The sequence below is a fragment of the Carassius gibelio genome, chromosome A8 (genome assembly GCF_023724105.1).
Source record: "Carassius gibelio isolate Cgi1373 ecotype wild population from Czech Republic chromosome A8, carGib1.2-hapl.c, whole genome shotgun sequence".
Classification (NCBI taxonomy): Eukaryota; Metazoa; Chordata; class Actinopteri; order Cypriniformes; family Cyprinidae; genus Carassius; species Carassius gibelio.
In genome coordinates this window covers 24,719,758-24,738,177 of record NC_068378.1, presented here as the reverse complement: position 1 = coordinate 24,738,177, position 18,420 = coordinate 24,719,758, and the positions used below count along the sequence as shown (strand labels likewise).

Sequence of the window (18,420 nt, the reverse complement as noted above, 5' to 3'; positions counted from 1 at the left end):
CTAATTTCTTTCAGCCAAAGCAAGCATTTTACAGAGTACTGGATGCCAAAACTTCACTGCATCATTTTGCACCTTTGGATCTTTAAAAAAAAAAAAAGATTTTAAATGAACAGTGGCTAAAAAGGATTAGACACAAAACAACTAAAACGTTTTAATTGCTCTGCATTTAATCCATCCAAAGAGGACACACACAGTAGTGAAAACACACACACTGTGAACACACACCCAGAGCAGTGGGCAGACATTTATGCTGCGGCACCCGGGGAGCAGATGGGGGTTCAGAGCCTTGCTCAAGAGCACCTTAGTCGTGGTATTACCGGCCCGAGATATGAACCCACAACCGTAGGGTTAGGAGGCAAACTCTCTAACCACTAGGCCACAACTTACCCTTTTATTTGATGGAAAATACGGTAAAAGCAGTAATATTGATAAATATACTTTTTAATAAAGTCCTTTCAAGTCAGTATTTTGCATGTTCTTAGCCAGTAACTAATAAGAATAAATTTAACACTAGTACTTACGATTAATGCAACGTCTGGTGCTGCATGATTTTGCATATCTTTTTGCAGTCAGTAAAAATATGTTTTTTACAGCAATTAAATTTGTAAAATGAGACAAATCGCAGTTCCAGATCGCTCCACAAATGCTAATTCGCCTGTCCACTCGGATTCCAAAGAATGATACTAGTGTAATTTTTTTAGATATATATTAGCAATTGCACGTTTTCCGGCAATGCCATTCCAATTTGTTTTCCTCTTTAATATTCACGTCATCAGACCGTTCTGAACATGAAATCACCCTAATGATGGATTTTCTGTTCTCATTTTATAAAATGATTTAAACTTTTCGTTGAAGTATATTTTTTCTGGCAGTGACCATGCTATTGATCTTGTTAATTTCTTTGTTACTTTTTGCTTTTTATTATTATTATTATTATTTCAAGTTTGTTTTCTTTCTTGCAAGAAAAAAAAATGCAATTAAATTACATATTTCGAATAAGCAACAAAATCTTAAATGAAATGGAGCTACAAAAGCATATTTTTCAGTCTTTGGTGAATCAAAACGCTTGATTAATATAAGCATTTATTAAACGAATGATTTTTTTTCTCAGTCTTTCGGTTGAACTGAGGATCTCCATTTCTGAAGGCAAGTTCAAAGTGGTGTTTCCATGGAGATATCCATCAGTGGCATGTAAGATTAAAGGATATTTAGCAGTCAATCATTTTCCAAGCTTATACAAAGACTATATGACGTCACGTAAAAAACCACTTTCCAGCAGGAGGTCTATGGAGAAGAGGACAGCGGATATACTATTCTGGTCTGCCATCGAACAAAACGAACAACAGCAAATTATACTGTAAGCATCCAAAATTCAATATAAGCCACATAAATGATTTGGATGGTCTAGAGGATACTTGACTTTGTGTGCATTATATAGTTCAGCGCAACACAGAGAAGTGTCAATTAAAAAAAAAAAAATTTATAAAAGAAAAAGCAAGCAAAAAAAAGAGCGACCCATTCACAGGCGAGATTACTCCGTATGTAATCTCCAGCCTGAGGAACGGAAAGAGCTTTGATCTGCTCCCACCACCTCCATTTCTGGCCACTGAGAGAGAACAGATATCAAGAGTATAATGTCATCCTGGGGCATCTTAAACTCAGGACATGACCAGTTAACACCTGACGGTCAGGGGTCTGGATGACTCAAGAACATCATTTAAATAAGATCACTGTGACAAGTTACTCTTTATTCAAGCAAAAACACACCGTATATTATACATATTTCACACAAAAAATATAAAATATTTAGTATATTCACAGACAAAGATTGCCGAGAGCTTATCACCCGCAGATTTCCCCCGAATACAGTCTGACCTCTCGGGGAGATCATTGACAGTGTTGCAGAGTCTGAGTTTTTCTCGGAATCGGGCTACTTTAACACATAGACTGTATAAAAACATGGATGTAGTGTGTCCGTGAGGTCACCGAACGTCGCCATTTTGGCAGCGCGTCACTCCTGGATAATCAAAAATGGGAAAAGAGGCGGGACGTTTGTGGAGTTGGTTGCTGAAACCAGTCCTACAGTGGTGACAGCAGCAGCAATCCACCTGTCACTCAAGTGGCCACACCCCTAATTATGCAGAATTTTAAGGCTTGATATAATTTAAAAGGATGAGTTATAAAAAACAAAAAATATATTAAAACACGCCTCTCAGAGTTGTCATGAAGGGTAAAATTAGTTATATAGACCAAACCACTTTATTTGTTTTTCTGCTAAAGTTGGGCATTTTACAGGTCATTTGACTTAAAACCCTTTAGTGAAAAACTAGTAAACAGTCCAAGATTAATTTTGCCGCTTTATTCAAACTGGAGTGCAAAAATTCTCAAATAACAGTTATGATTGGTTGTTTCCCATTGGTTTTCAGGGGTTTCTGCCTGCAGGTTGTGAAAACTGTCCACTTTGAGTGCAAAAGAATAATTAAATTACTTGAAAAATGCATGCATTTACTATACTAAAACAGTTTTTGGATGTTGAAATGATGTAGGACAGAGTAACCTTGGTTTGTATTTTTGCTCAGAATGAAACAAAATAAAATATTTCACTATTTCATTCATTTAAATCTCATTTATATTATAGTTACAAGTTTAAATAATTCAGCAAAGAAAGTCCATATTTACACTTAAAATCCCTTTAAAAAACATAGGTTTGGTTTTCCCTGGAATTTTGCCAACTTTGTCACATTTGTTCTGATAATTGTGCGATTGAATACAGAATGTACAAAACATTTCATGCAGAACTAGAATTTTCCATGAATTAAATATTACAGTATATGAATTAAATATTACCATATTTGCAAAAAACACTATTAAAGTACAAAACTATGCAATCTTTATGAAAACTACCTTATTATAAAGAACACATTACAAGGATAAAACAATGCAGAGAGACCAAGTGTAGTTTTTAACCAGTGAACCAATCCTGCTATTCTGATATCTTTATGTAATAATTTCATTACTGAATTAAGTTTTTTTTTATTATAAAAATGCAACTTTCAATTATTAATTGTCATGCTGTTTAATGCAACGCGCATTCAACAACATGACAATTAATAATTTAGTTGCATTTTTATCACGAAAATTAAAAATGTTGAATCACAAAAGTAAAAACAATCTAAACATATCTTATAAAGAAATAAAAAAAATACCATAAGCAAAAAATACAGTGTACAAATACAGTGCATGTGCTGCTGAAGTGTGATATTTTGACTTGAGGTAAATGAACAAGCAAGCCCTAAATCTGACTTGGTGATCTGAAACGTTACTGGCTTGTTTCACAGAGCAATGTTGCTCCGAAATAAAATGTTCCAATTAGGTGGCATTTAAAGAAACAGTTCACACAAAAATAAAAAATTGCTGAAAAATACCTCATCCTCAGTCCATCCAAGACGTAGAGAAGTTTGTTTCCCCATAAGAGAAACAAATGTAGCATTACATCACTTGCTCATCAGTAGATCCTCTGCAGTTGAATGGGTGCCGTCAGAATAAGTGTGTTCGTTTGTAAGAAACAAGTCTATCATTAACAGGTTTTTAATTTCAAACTTCTGGCTGAAAGTTCATTTTCCAAAATATTGCTTTCTTGTCTGAATCAGGAGAGAAATATGCACAGATCCAGCAGCATTTACAAGTTAATACAGTCCATAATAATTCTAAACAGATATGTGGGTGGATTTTGATGTGATAGGACAAACTTGAATTTTTCACTGGAGGAAACATTATTATGGACTCATATTTTGGCCAGAAGTAATGGCTTCAAATTAAACTGCTTTAATGGATTATTGATAATTAGTGCATGGACTGGAGTGGTGTGGATTACTTGTTGTTACTTGATGTTTTTATCAGCTGTTTAGACTCTCATTCTGACGGCACCCATTCACTGCAGATGATCCACTGAGCAAGTGATGGAATGCTACATTTCTCCAAATCTGTTACCATGAAGAAACTAACTCATCTACATCTTGGATGGCCTGAGCGGGGGAGCACATTTTTAGCAAATGGTAATTTTGAGATGAATTATTCCTTTAAGTGTTGACACAATAGGTAGCATTCCTGAATTCAAGCACATCTTTTTTGCTATCATGACAAAAATAAATGTAGACTTTTAAATAATTTCAGAAAGCCTGGAGTTTTATACTGCATCTTCTGCATTCTCTTCAATAAAATTTAATGCACAGGATTTTTTAAAAGTTTGGGATTTTTAATACAAATATTGCTCTGTGGAGTGAGGAAAAAAAATAACACTATCAAGAGTATTTTCTTGCTTAAAGGGAGAAGTAATGCTAACTGTGCAAGAGGTCCAAATACAAAAGTTTTAACTGCGTGAACATGCAACCAGACAACTATGAGCAATGTGCAAAGTGAATTTGTGAACAGATTCATTAACTTTAAATATCTCGATTTATAAGGCACAGATACAGGTTGAGATAAAACTAATCCAGTGGATGTGAGGCTGATTTAAACTTTAAACAAACCAACCAACCAACAGTCACGTTCCTGCCCAGCAGTTCTGAATAAATACACACTGGAGGTCCATTTCCAAATAAAAAAATTATAATAATGCTTTATCATGATGAAACTGCTGTTTTGGCTACCAAAAATAAATTATAAACAGGTTTAATCAGAAATTTCAAAAAACCATGACAAACAATATCTCAGCTCTGAATTTTTTAAAGGGGTGCCATTATGCTTTTTCACTTTTTCAACTTTAGTTTGTAATGTTGCTGTTTGGGCATAAAACATATCTGCAAAGTTACAAAGCTCAAAGTCCAATTCAAAAAGAGATATTTTATTTAACAGAAATCACTTTTCAAAAACTTCAACGATTGATTCCTTTAGATTACAACGCACATTTTCCTGCATTTTCGACTCAAATTGATTTGATTTTAATGCAATATTTACACTGAAGCTCTTTAGTAAGAGGCAGGACATTTCCCCACCAGGCACCGAGTGCTGTCAATCACACAACACACACTGGCCAAGCTAACCAATCAAAGCACACACTGGCCCAGCTAACCAATCACAGCACATCTCCAATTCCAGAAGGCGGGCCTTCATTTGATACAGGAACTATTTGAGCTGTTCATGCCAGACTAGGGAGAGAGGTATTGTCATAATGTAAAATATGTGAAAAATCAAGACCTTGTAAAAGAGCATAATAGGACCCCTTTAAAAGAGGAAGAAGTACCATTAAGTAGTGGGGTTTTTTCACAGCACACAATTATCTGAGAGACAGTACCGCGGGCGTCAGGAGAACTGGACTGGGTTTACTGTGGATTGCTCTCGTTGGTGGGAAACATGGACTTGCGTGTTTTGGGTGGCGGCGGTGGAGGCTTGTTTTCAGCTTTCGTCGGTAAAGGTGGCGTTAACTACAGGTGAAAGACGAAAAGCATTTTAACTTTCTATATCATTTATATTTTGGTTAAAAATTTTAGATCAAAATACAGATCAATGTACAAAGGAAATAGTAAATTTACTGCCAATAATTGAGCTATTTTCCTAGTGCAGACTGTGCATGCTGTGTCTTACGTCAGAGGTGGAGTTATAGATGCTCTCACTCTCGTGAGGGTGTTTTTTGGGTGGCATTGGTGGAGGGGTGTTCATGATGTCCAATGAGCTGAAGTCACTCTCGCTTGGGAGACACGTGTAACCTGCGGGACAATGATCAATATGAGGTTTAATAATGTTTATACAGATGTGCTGTGTGCAGGATCAGTGTCACAAAATCACAAAAAAATATATTATAATAATTATGTGTATGTTTTTGTGTGTGTGTGTGTGTGTGTGTGTGTCTGTATAAAACTGTTATTTTTGTAATATTTATATAATATTTATTGATATTTTGAACTAGGTTTTATATATTCGGTTTCGCTTTCAATTTAGTTTAACTTTTAATAATTAATAATTTCACTATGATTTTTTGTTTTAAATCAATTGAAACTTTTATTCAGCAAAGATGCATTCAAATTGATCAAAAGTGACGGTAATGATTGTAACATTGTCACAAATGCAGAGTTAATGAGGACAAGAGACTTCTTTCAAAAACCAACCCCAAGCTATTGAATGGAAGCATATATTGAAAACAATTTAATTTTAAAGAAAAAGAACTGTAGCACTATGGTACAATGATGGTAGCATTACCATATTCATTCACCATGGTAAAGAAAAACCATAGCTCATGTCAAAAAAAACAATCTTGGTTCGTGTCGGTTGTGTAGTTGTGCACTCACTGGAGCTGCGTGGTGTGTGCGGTGAGGCAGGCATAGGGCTGACAGGGTTGTGTAAACTCAAACTGGATGATTCTCCATGAAACGGCGACAGTGTTAGCCTCCGATCTCCTAGCGTCAGACTTTTAGGCCTTGGCTGCTTCTCTGGAGGAATCTGTCACCACACAGACAGCGTATACAATGAATCATATCTCCAAATATTAAATTAGTCCACATTGAAAATGTTCTCTCCTATGATTTATTCCACTCAATTTCACTATGAAATGACACAAATCAATATCAAACAGAAGTTAGCATCAGAGAATGGTCAGAGCCATGAACAGAGGAAATAAATAAAAGGCACCTCGTCGCTGTCAGCGGGTCGCTCCAGTAAGACCTGAGACTTGCTCATACTCCATTCTTTCCTGTTCCTTATACTTATCCGATTATCTTCCTCCGAGCGAGACAGAACTGAAACCCTGCTGTCGCTCACACGGGAGAGCAGCGAGCTGAGAGAAAAAGAGACAATCAGATCAAAACGACAACATTCTGGTCAAGCAACACATTTGCTTTAAGATAAACACTTTCCTTCAAATATTTTTGCAATGCACAACTGTTTCAAAGTAGGTTTACAGAAAATTCACGTGTCTACATTACAATCTTTTAATGTGAAGGAACTATACTGTAAGTAAGCCACTCGTGGGTTGAGTGACTCAGAAGTGGGAACCTCCAAAGTGAAACCTGATATAAAACTTCACTAGATTCTTCTGAGATCTGTGTCTCATTCACTCAGCTGCGTGTCTTGGTAATGGCTACTTATTTAAATGATATACACGCTTGATTAGCATTTCAATAAGAACACACCTGCTAAAAAATGGCAACGCTAACTTGAGAAACACTGACATAAAAGGAAGGTCAAAAAAAAGGTTTTTCAAACATAGTTGGAAACGTGACAATTAAAAGATAAATGCTTTGAGTACCGCTGCAGCTTTTGGCAAACACAGAAAAGTCACAATAGAAAAGCACAAACTACTTGCCATCGTTTTAATCCGAAACCTGAATATTTTAACATGCAAAGGAGGAAACAATAAGATTTTCTAAACTCTTCAAGGACAATTTTTTTTTTAATGAATTTTAGTCTAAACCTTTACAATTATGTCAGTCTGAGCAGCACATTTTAGCACTTATTGTTTTTTGAATCCATCGCAATGTACTTACTTTTGAATTTCCGAATGACATTGTTAATTTGCTATAACTGATAAATGACATAATACATGATATTTTGCCTAAATAAATAATAAAAACATCAAAAATAAACACCATATAATATTATAAATTATTATATTTATGTGTGTGTGCGTGTATATATATATAGAGAGAGAGAGAGAGAGAGAGAGAGAGGCTGATACAAGATATTCAATAGATATATTAGATAGATCTCTAAAAGAAATGTTTCAGCAATTTTGGTCATTTACCTAGTATAGAAGCTTATAAAATATAAAGAAATAGCTAGATACTATCTGAATAGAAAACAAGTTCATGTCTGTTGTAAAGAGGCTGTAATCAAAATACAGAATTTTCCCTCCTAATTATTTTTTAACTTTAGGGTCTCTTAAATTTTTTTTCTCCGATTTTTCATAAACTTATTAGTCATAAATATATTATTTTGTCTTAATTAGGAATTAAGAATTTAGTCATGCTAATGAATTTAGAATTTAGTCATAATTTAACTTAATTAATTAACAAGAATGTTTTCTCAGTAATCAAAGCACATACTCGGATGGCGTCAAACGATGCACAAGATGAGAGGAAACGAAAAACAGAAACTGAACTTTCAATGTTCTTTCCCACTAGGCATCTCTCAATCACAATAATGACTGTGCAGCAAAATAAATAAATAAATAAAATACAAAAATACAAAATACAGACTATTTACACATACCTAATTTGGAATAATTTCAACTGCAAATACTCGAGGGAAACCAGCCTAATCATTGACAACTGGTTAAAGGTTGTCATTTACTCCGGTTTAAAATTACAGTTAATGGTAATTTAGCACTTGTTTAATGAGAATCCACTTATCCAGCACCTACAAGAGCCAATTAAACACGGAGGTTAAACGGATTAATGTCTTGTTTGTCCACTAGCAGAAAGCTAATTACATGGGAAACTGATTCATTGTGTGACCTTTCCATGACCACATCAACATTGTACTGTGGCAAATGAGCCCTCAGTGCGATGCTGAAAACAAGGGAGTTTATTTCTAGAAATGAGAGAAGAGGACGCAGTGGATACTGACTCCTGGGAAGCAGGTCTGGAGGAGTTTCCATCGGAGGATCCTGAGCCGGTGGAGTGTCCAGAGGAGGCGTTTGAGATGGTGGACATCCGTCTGAGTGTGGAGGACATGATGTACGGCATCACCACCGACCCCACGCGACTCTTTTTCTTCTCTGTCAGAGAGCAGGGCTGGAAATACACAAGCACAAACACATTTCTTCTTAAAGCATCACATGGCTCGCATTGACTTCTACTGTACTTAAATTCAAACAGTTTAACTCAAAGTCAAGCATTTATAAATGCAAGTTTAGAATTATTTAGTCTCCCCATTAAAGATTACATTTCTGCCCCACCCAGTAAGATTTTTTATTATAGAAAATAATATTTTCATTCAGCAACGATGCATCATATTGATAAAAGTAAAGACATTTATAATGTTACAAAATATTTTTCTTGTTCAGAATCCTGAACAAAAAATGTATCAGTTTCAACAAAAAAAAAAAAAAAAAAAATTAAACAGCATAACTGTTTTTAACACTAATAATAATAAATTACTCTTGATCAGTAAATTAGAATGGTTTCTGAACACGTGAACACTAAAGACTGGAGTAATGATGCTGAAAATTCAGCTGTGCATCACAGGGAAAACTACATTTTAAAATATACTGAAATAGAAACCAGATATTTTAAACTGTAATTATATTTCACAATATTACAGTTTTTACTAGATTTTATAAATAAATGCAGCCTTGGTAAATGTAAGAAACTCATTTAGAGACATTTAAAAATCTTAAAAACTGTTGAACTGTAGTGTTCGTATCTGGGGTTTTTGATTAGTAAAAATGACCAAGTTAAGCACTCGAATGCTTCTGCACAACGAGTCTGATTTTAATAGTTATTCATTCATTTAGGTCAAAAATTAAAGGGTGAGTTGTGTGCCATCTATAAAGAACTGCTTATAGTTGTCTCTGCATATAAACTGGGATAGGAGAAAGATTTGAACATCAAAACAATGACATGCTTCACCTTTAAGATATTATCCCTTTAGTGGACCACACTTGTGGCATACACAAAGAAAAACATCTTAATGAAAAGACTAAAAAGTGCTGGCTTTACTATGTTGTGGGGACCAAATGAACCTGCAAGTGTAGCAGAAACAAGAGACACTTCATTAAAGTAGATCTGTCCTCCCTCATGTAGTCTACAATCTCACAAAAATGAACCTTGTGTTGTCTTAGCTGATTTCAAAACTCCTTCAAAGAAACTGTGAGACAACATCCCGAATGAATCATTTCCTCAGATCTTAAACTGCATCACAGATCTCTTGATTATAGAGTCGAATCCGTCAGACTCACAAGAGTAATGACACCGTAGAGTTTCTCCACTTTAGCACGCAGGTCCTGGAAGCAGGTGACGAGTCTGTTGTGAAGTGGTTTGAGCTGTTCTGTGGATTTCTCCCCGTGGATCCGAATCCCCTCATCAAGCAGCGGGACCTGAGACGGAAAAGACATTAAAGCTTTTTGAACATTAAAAATATAACACTCAACTGAATTTAGGACTTTGATGCTTTTACAAGTACCTGGTTTCAGTATGACAAAACATACAGTGTAACAGTATGAATGCGTCAAGAGATTTTGCAATAAATATATTTGCAGATATAATGTGTTAAAGGTTAATTTGGCCAGCTCTGCATTAGCGCATACAGTGCATTCACTAGCCGCTTTATTTGGCACACCTCAGCCAATCACATGGCAGCAACAAGGTCAAGACAAATTTCTGAAGTGCAAACCAGAAATGGGATTTAAGTGACTTTGAATGTGGCATGGTTATGGGTGCAAGAAGGCTGGTCTGAGTATTTCAGAAACTGATGATCTACTGAGATTTGAACATAGACTGTATAAAAACATGGTCCGTGACGTCACCCGTAGACTCCCGAAGAGTGTTTTTGAAGCCTAAAGTGTGCAGATCACTCTGTCGCCATCTTGGCAGCGCGTCACTGCTCGACTTTCCCGGCAAATCGAAAATGGGCAAAAAGGCGGGAGCTGGTTGCTGAAGCCACGCCCACATAGTGCGACAGCGGAGACAGCAGCGCTAATCCACCTGTCAATCAAGTGACCACGCCCTTAATTATGCATAACTTTAAGGCTTAATATAATTTAAACGGACGAGTTATAAAAAAATTAACCCCCTCACAGTTGTTATGAAGGGCAAAACTAGCTGTATAGACCAAAATCTTTTTTTGCACCAGGCTGTAAACATGTTTTTTTCTGCTGTAAAGTTGGGAATTTTAACATGGGGAGTCTATGGGACTGACTCCCTTTTGCAGCCAGCCTCAAGCGGCCAGTCGATAAATTACATTTTTAGTCACTTCCTTATTGGCTTCACGAGAGAGAGTGGGAGGTTGCCGCTCGGATTTGAATGCACAACCATCTCTAGGGTTTACAGAGAATGGTAAAAAAAAAAAAAAAGTGAGAGAGAAAGAGAGAGAGAGAGAGAGAGAGAGAGAGCAGATACACAGTACAGTAAGAGGCAGTTCTGTGAGTGAAAATGCTTTGATGATCTCATGAGTCTTGATTTCTGCTGTGATAGTAGGATCAGAATTTGGCTGAACAACATAAAAACATGGATCCATCTTGTCTTGTATGAATGGTTCAGGCTGCTGGTGGTGTAATAGTGTGAGGAATGTTTTCTTGGCACATTTTGAGCCTCGTAGTATTAATTGAGCATCGATTAAATGCCACAGCCTGAGTATTGTTGCTGACCATGTCCATCCCTTAATGACCACAGTGGACCCATCTTATGAGGGCTACTTCCAGCGGGATAACATGCCATGAAACAAAGTTTAAATCATCACAAACTGCTTTCTTGAACGTGACAATGAGTTCACTATACTGAAATGGCCTCCACAGTCACCAGATCTCAATCCAGCAGAGCACCTCTGGGATGTGGTGAACAGGAGACTCACATCATGCCATGTCAGTGATGCTATTACATCAATATGAACCAAAATCTCAGAGAAATGTTTTCAGCACCTTGTTGAATCTATGCAACAAAGAATTTAGGCATGTTCTGAATGCAAAACTGGGTCCAACCCAGTACTAGCCAAGGTGTACCCGATAAAGTGGCTGGTGAGTATATAATAGAACATATATAAACATTTTGATTTAAATTAAATAAAAAAAGACTTTTTGCAATGAATAATCTTTTGCTTTGCATCTCAGATACAAAAAGAACAATCAAATTACATATTATTAAAATATTAAATTCATTGGTTGTTTAATACACACTAATGTTGAAAAGTTTGGGTCAGTTTTTTGTTTATTTTATTTGAAAGAAATTTATACTTCTAATATTAAGCAGCACAACTGTTTTCAATATCGATAATAATCAATGTTTCTTGAGCAGCAAATCAGCATTTTCAGAAGATCATGTGACAATGAAGACTGGAGTAATGATGCTGAAAATTCAGCTTTAATAAATTAAATTTTAAATATTAAACTGTTATTTTAAAATGTAATAATATATCACAGTATAACTGTTTTTACAGTATTTTTGATATTATAGGGTTAGCATGAGAGACTTCTTTCAAAAACATTTGAAAATCTTACTGACCACAAACATTTGAACAATAGTGCATAAGCCTTTTTTTGTGATACAGTTACCATGGTATAAAATCTTAGTCATATCTCCTACACCTAATGGATATACAGTATTATGCATTGTTTAAATGTTTCAACACAGTACAGATCTGCAGAAGTGTCACCTGCAATGCAATCAGGTGTTTTAAGACTTCAATGCGTTCCAGGTGGTCGGGGTTCTTCTTCATGTAGGCCTCTGTGAAAAACGCCTGAGGGGAGAAACAAAGATCTCAATTAATATCAGCCAGTCCTCCAGCAGAGCTAAAGCTTCGAGGCATGCATTCATTTTTCATATTTGACCAGGAGAATAAGTAAAGAGGAACTGTGGAGCACATCTGACAGATTCAGTCAGTATTATCACAGGTGGACTTCTTTTGGTTAAAAATTAATAGAAGCAGCAGAAGAGCAGAAAGTCTAACCTTCTCGTAGTTGGAAAAGCCACCCATGACAGCTGGGTCCACGATTCCATTGAGCATCATGGAGAGGGGGTGCACAGGAAGAGAGCGGTCACACGCCTGGTGCTGCACCAAATTACTCAGCTTCTCATTGGTCAGCTCCATTGTTTCTATGGCGTTGTCCAAAGGGCTGATCTCTTCCTACAAACAAGTAACAACAGTCCAATGGATTATGATTATAAAAACTATTTATGATCATACACTACTACTTTTATTCAGCAAAGATGCATTTAAACTGATCATAAGTAACAGTAAAGACATTTTGAGTGTTACAAAAGACCTATATTGTGTGTTTAATAAGCAGCAAATCAGTATATTAGAATGATTTCTGAAGGATCATGTGACTGAAGACTGGAGTAATGATGCTGAAAATTCAGCTTTGATCACAGGAATAAATTACATTTTAAAATATATTCTTAGGATGAAAGATTACAAAGGCAGTAACATGCACTAATAAAATGAGCACAATAAGATACATGTGTGAGAAAAGTGAAAGGGATCCATTCTGATGTCATGATGTGTTTAGGACGAGTAACTCACCACCGACATGGATTTCACTTCAAACCACTTGAGGATTCCTGGGAAGCGGTATGCTGTGATAAAGGTGGTCCTTTCGATCCACATGGTCTGTGAGGTCAAAGACAGAGAGCCACATTCACACCGAGGGGTTCCAGGAGCTGAAGGTTAATCATCTCCATTTATGAATAATTACATAGGGCTGAATTACAGGCTCTAGTCAAATGGTCACAACAGCATTTAATTTGATGGAGAGTGAAACTCCGTCAAGAGAGTGTTCGGCGAATTAATATATATCTGTGCTATTGGCTAAGCCATTGGCTAATATTATATATATTTAGTCGCCAGGGTGAAGATTTAGTCGCATATGCAAGTGATTTACTCGCAATGTAGAGGGTTGTAATAGTAAGTTATTCCAACCGAAGGTGAAGTCACCAACAATAATACAAAACAATAAATCATAACTCACAGCAAACTCATTGTCAGGATCTTTTTCTCCTTTCCTGAATGGTCTTGAATATTGGAACTTTTCCACCTCGTTTGTCCTGTAATAACTGAGGAAACAACAGAGGATCTACAAGAGCATTATTTATAAGAGATGTGAATCATGACAAGTGTGTGGATTCATACTTGAGGATTTGTTCAGGAAGCTCCTTGTCCTTGAAATGTGAAGGTAAGTTTAGGACAGGCTTCACCATAAAACACTGAATATCTGTGAAAAATTAATTAAGGGTAGAAAACGGTTCACATTTCTGTAATTTGGCCCCAAAAAGCTTGTAATGCAATGCAATGCTTGTTTAATTTAGAGCACAAACAATACCGTTCACAAGTTTGGGGTCAGGAGTTCAGCTAAAGCAAGTATTTGAATGAGTACTTGATACAAAAACTTCACTGCATCATTTTACAGATTTTTTTTTTTTAAATGTACAGCGGCTATAAAAGAGTAAAATTGCATTATATAACAAAATATCAAGGCAAGCAGCAAACTAAACATTTCTGTGAAATAAAAAAAAGGACACTTGCTTTGATATTCTTTAATCCAATGCAATGACATTCAGACATTCTAAAGGCGTCACAAGTGTGCACAATTAAAAATTATGGGGTCAGTAAGATTTTTTATGTTTTTGAAAAAGGTCTCATGCTTACCCAGTAAAAAAAAAAAAAAAAGAGAAAAAAAAAAAAATAATAATAATAATAATAATATTATATATATATATATATATATATATATATATATATATATATATATATATATATATATATATATATATATATATATATATATATATTATGAAATATTACAATTTGAATATATTTTAAAATTTAATTTATTCTTGTGATGCAAAGCTGAATTACTCCAGTCTTCAGTGTCACATGATCCTTCAGAAATAATTGTAATATGCTGATTTGCTGCTTAATAAACATTTCTTCATATTATTAATGTTGCAAACATGTTTGCCACTTCATATCTTTTTGGAAATATGTGAAACGATGCATTCTTTCAGGATTCTTTGATGAAAAGACAACATTATTATAAATGTCTTGTCTTGATCAGTTTAATGCATCCTTTTCTGAATAAAATCATTAATCGCCCAAAAGTTTTGAATGTTCATGTATTTAATCCTACAATCCTACACAAACAAGGCAAAAAATTGATAAAAAAAAAAATTAATCCAAATATTCTACTATTTTGCTAAAGAGTAAAGGATACGCTGACCGGGTGAGTTACAGATGTTGTCACCAGGGGGCGATGTGATGGTCATCTTCACTGCATTGGGAAACTGAGACATCAGCTTCAAGCTGAAGTCCTCCAGCCACTCATACTCTTTACCACGGTAAATGAACATTTTGTTCTGTTTGGAACAGGCAGAATAAGTTGAGTAAACATTGATGAAGCCCGTATGAATGACAACATGATCTGCTGCAACTTTTAGCTTTCAGCTTCTTCCTCTACTCGAGTGACATCCATGGCTTGATATCTGGCATGCACAACCAATGATAACTGCAGACAGCCTTTCATTTCATTAGACATCTAAGGGGGTTTTTGTATCTGTAAAAGTAACGCCAGGGTTTCCAAACCCCTGACTGTCAAAACAAAAGTAGTATTTTCTTCTTAAAACCCAATTACTCAGAGAGCTCTTTGGAAAGAGCTGTAATCAAACTATCTGTTTTCCATTGGTAATGCTTGATGCTGAAATGCCAAACATCGACCCGACAGCATGTTTGTGTCACCATTTAATCCATAGTTTACAGATTTCAAACCACATAAACAACAAAAAAATTATACATTTGTGGACTTAATGCAGAAAAAGCTCTCAAAGTTGTCGTTTGAAAAGCTTATTCCTCATTCCAGTTTCATTAAAGTCACTAAAACTGTCAAATTCACTCACCCTGAGGAAGGATGGAAAACCCTGTCCATAGTATCCCACTGCGAAATATTCCGGCTGGGGTCTCATTGCGTGCATGATGTTCTCAAAATACTGCGCCTGCTGTTTCTGTGTACAAAAACAACTGGGATTTGTTCACTTGAATTTGTAGTTGAGGCATTTAAAAGCCAAGCATAAAAGGAAGAGTTCGGCCAAAAAACGAAAACACTGTCATCATTTGCTCACCCTACTGTCATTTCAAACTCATAGGACACGAGATTTATGTGCATTCACGATGCTCTTATTCATGCAATGAAGGTGAATAAGTTCATAATGCTTGTGAACTTCATTGCAATTCCTATGAAGTCATTCAGCAGCTTAATGTGAAGTGAATCTAAATACCCACCATTATCGCCAATATTCAACCATATCTGATAGTTCCAAAAACTGCTCATTAATTGACAAATGCATTACTTGTTTGACCCCTATTGCACGTAATCCTGCTAACACAAAAGCTTCAGTCAACTTCTATTACTTTTATCTGCCTCCATAGTGCTTTGATCAAAGCACTTAACCCCTGCTCCTTCACTTGGAAAGACCAACAATTATGATCCTTTTAGTAATTTATTTTAAAAGGTTAATAATAATCAAGGTCTTAGTCATTAAAAATGTTCAAACTGTTGAAATTGTTCTTCCAACTCTGAAAATAATGCGTTGGGTAGTAGCATGCAACACTTAATTTTGGCAACACTGAAGAATTGCAATTATTGGCAATCATTTTGAATGCTCTTGAGATTCTGTGAATCATTTCACCCATTGCTAGGTCCCACAAGAGCCTGTTATTTAGTCCTATGTATTTATTCATAAATGTAGATGATTCACTTTAATTTTCTAGAAAGCTTCTGTGTAAATGTGGCGCTCTGATTTCGACCTCTGTGACCATGTGGCTCTTCTGTTGTTATATATGGCATTGAAACTGTGATTCCTTCACTGGAGCTCTCAAATCTGTTTCTATATATGTGAACATAAATTATACTGAAGACTTTTCAGGGTTTAATTGTTAAATAAAAAATGTATGTACTATACGACAGTATTGCTTTTGATAACTAAAACTATTAAACATCTTTTCAGCAATTTAAATAAAGCCGAAATTATAATATTGAAATGTTTAAAGATTAGAGTTGCTGCATGAGCAACAAGCTGAAATTAAGTCTAAAATGACTGCAAGTGAGGTACACATTAAGTTAAGCTATATGAAACAAAACTAATAAAAATGACAAAAGCACATAAAATTACTAACAAACTAAAATTACAATGAAAACTGAACATATAAAAAATATATCAAATAAAATAAAAAATACAGATATCAAATAAAATGAAATATAAAAATATTAATAAATACTGCAAATAATACTAAAACAAGTGTGGTTTAATGCTGTATTTAGTAAAATAAGCATGCATATGCACACCATCTGAGCTGCTGGTCAGAAGACATCAAAGTAGCATAAAGAGGCATAAGATCACACACTCACTCGCAGGTGATTCTTTATTTACCAACATTTCGGCCCAACACCTTTTGGATACATTGACAAAGGTGTTGAAACATTGGTAAATAAAGAAGTGATTGTGCGGTCTTTATGCATAATACTGTTTTTTGTCACTTGTGCTGCCTGAACATTCTACTAAATATCTCATTTTTGCTCCATCAATAAAGAAAAAAATTCAATCTGAATAATTAGCAATGACATAAGGATGAGTAAATGATGACAGAATACGTGCTTTTGAAAATATTTAAAGGGACAGTCCACCCATTTCCTCAGTGGAACATAAAAAAAAGACATTTTGGAAAAATACCAATAAGATTGTTTGGTTAGCAACAATAAATGATGTGTAAATGATAGAATTTTCATTTTTAGATGAACTATCCCTTTAAGGTATGGTACTGTAGTTTTTACTGTACATTTTATGAACCAAAGAACATGGAAAAGTTGTCCACCCAATTGAACAGCACCAACAGCAAACTTCTCCGATCTAACTGAAGTCAGCTGCCAAGTGAGAACTTGACTGAGCCAAGGGCAGAACTGAGAGGAGAGTGTGTATCTGTTACAGTAGTTGTAATCGCACCAGTTTCCTTCCTCCTCTTGCTTCAAAATTGCTATGTTTATTTCCTGTGCAGAGTGACGCTGCTACCCAGCAGACAGGGTTATGAGTTACCAACCTAAAACGTGAATAAATATGAAGTGTGTGAATCGAGACGAGCTCAAGGCTTGTCTCACTAAAATATTTGTTCATCACAGAGCATGCCCTGCTCTGACAGAAGCTCTGGGAAGTTTGTCTGTGGCATAACCTTCAGACCACATTAACAAAGAAACCATGGGGAATCCTGACACGTCTGTCTCACCAGCAGTTGACTGAGCTCTATGAAATCAAACATTTGGTTTTCGTGAAGTTTAACCAGCTGTTTGGCCATCTCGATGGCCTTCTCCCACATCTGTGGACAAGAGAACAAACAAACAAGCTCAGAGTCTGGCTAATGAATAAGAACGAGTGTTGAACGCAAAAAAATGTGTTATCAATTATTGTATTGAGAGTCTCCTTTATAGTGTTCAAAACCAAATACATTATCTGAAACAACATTTTTTTTTAAGCATCTAGCTGCCAAGGCAAAGTTTCTTTTGTTCTTCAAGTTAACTTGATGTGACACTGAAGACTGGAGGAATGATGCTGAAAATTGAGCACTGACCACAGAAATAAACTACTTAAATTAAAATAGAAAACAATTGTGATAATATTTATTTATTTTACTATTTATTTCATTTAACCAAATAAATGCAGCCTTGGTGAGAACAACACTTTCAAAAAAAATTACATAATTTTACAAAGCCCAAACTTCTGAATGGTAGTGTAG

The 18,420-nt window shown here is 35.5% G+C and overlaps 1 protein-coding gene across 1 annotated transcript in view; it reads right to left on the bottom strand.

Annotated features, from left to right (window-relative positions):
* Window positions 1-1,722: 1,722 nt before the first annotated feature.
* The window catches only part of dock5 (dedicator of cytokinesis 5), a 53,477-nt gene continuing 36,779 nt past the window's right edge, over window positions 1,723-18,420 (bottom strand). Inside the window, exons 38-51 of the mRNA XM_052604911.1 lie at window positions 17,914-18,003; window positions 15,537-15,641; window positions 14,858-14,999; window positions 13,777-13,858; window positions 13,616-13,700; window positions 13,171-13,257; window positions 12,595-12,771; window positions 12,301-12,384; window positions 9,893-10,030; window positions 8,560-8,726; window positions 6,625-6,769; window positions 6,285-6,435; window positions 5,584-5,705; window positions 1,723-5,423 (exon numbers count right to left, since the gene is read on the bottom strand). Coding sequence (XP_052460871.1) covers window positions 5,322-5,423; window positions 5,584-5,705; window positions 6,285-6,435; window positions 6,625-6,769; window positions 8,560-8,726; window positions 9,893-10,030; window positions 12,301-12,384; window positions 12,595-12,771; window positions 13,171-13,257; window positions 13,616-13,700; window positions 13,777-13,858; window positions 14,858-14,999; window positions 15,537-15,641; window positions 17,914-18,003 — 1,677 coding nt within the window. The 3' untranslated portion in view covers window positions 1,723-5,321. The remainder of the gene's footprint in view (window positions 5,424-5,583; window positions 5,706-6,284; window positions 6,436-6,624; window positions 6,770-8,559; window positions 8,727-9,892; window positions 10,031-12,300; window positions 12,385-12,594; window positions 12,772-13,170; window positions 13,258-13,615; window positions 13,701-13,776; window positions 13,859-14,857; window positions 15,000-15,536; window positions 15,642-17,913; window positions 18,004-18,420) is intronic.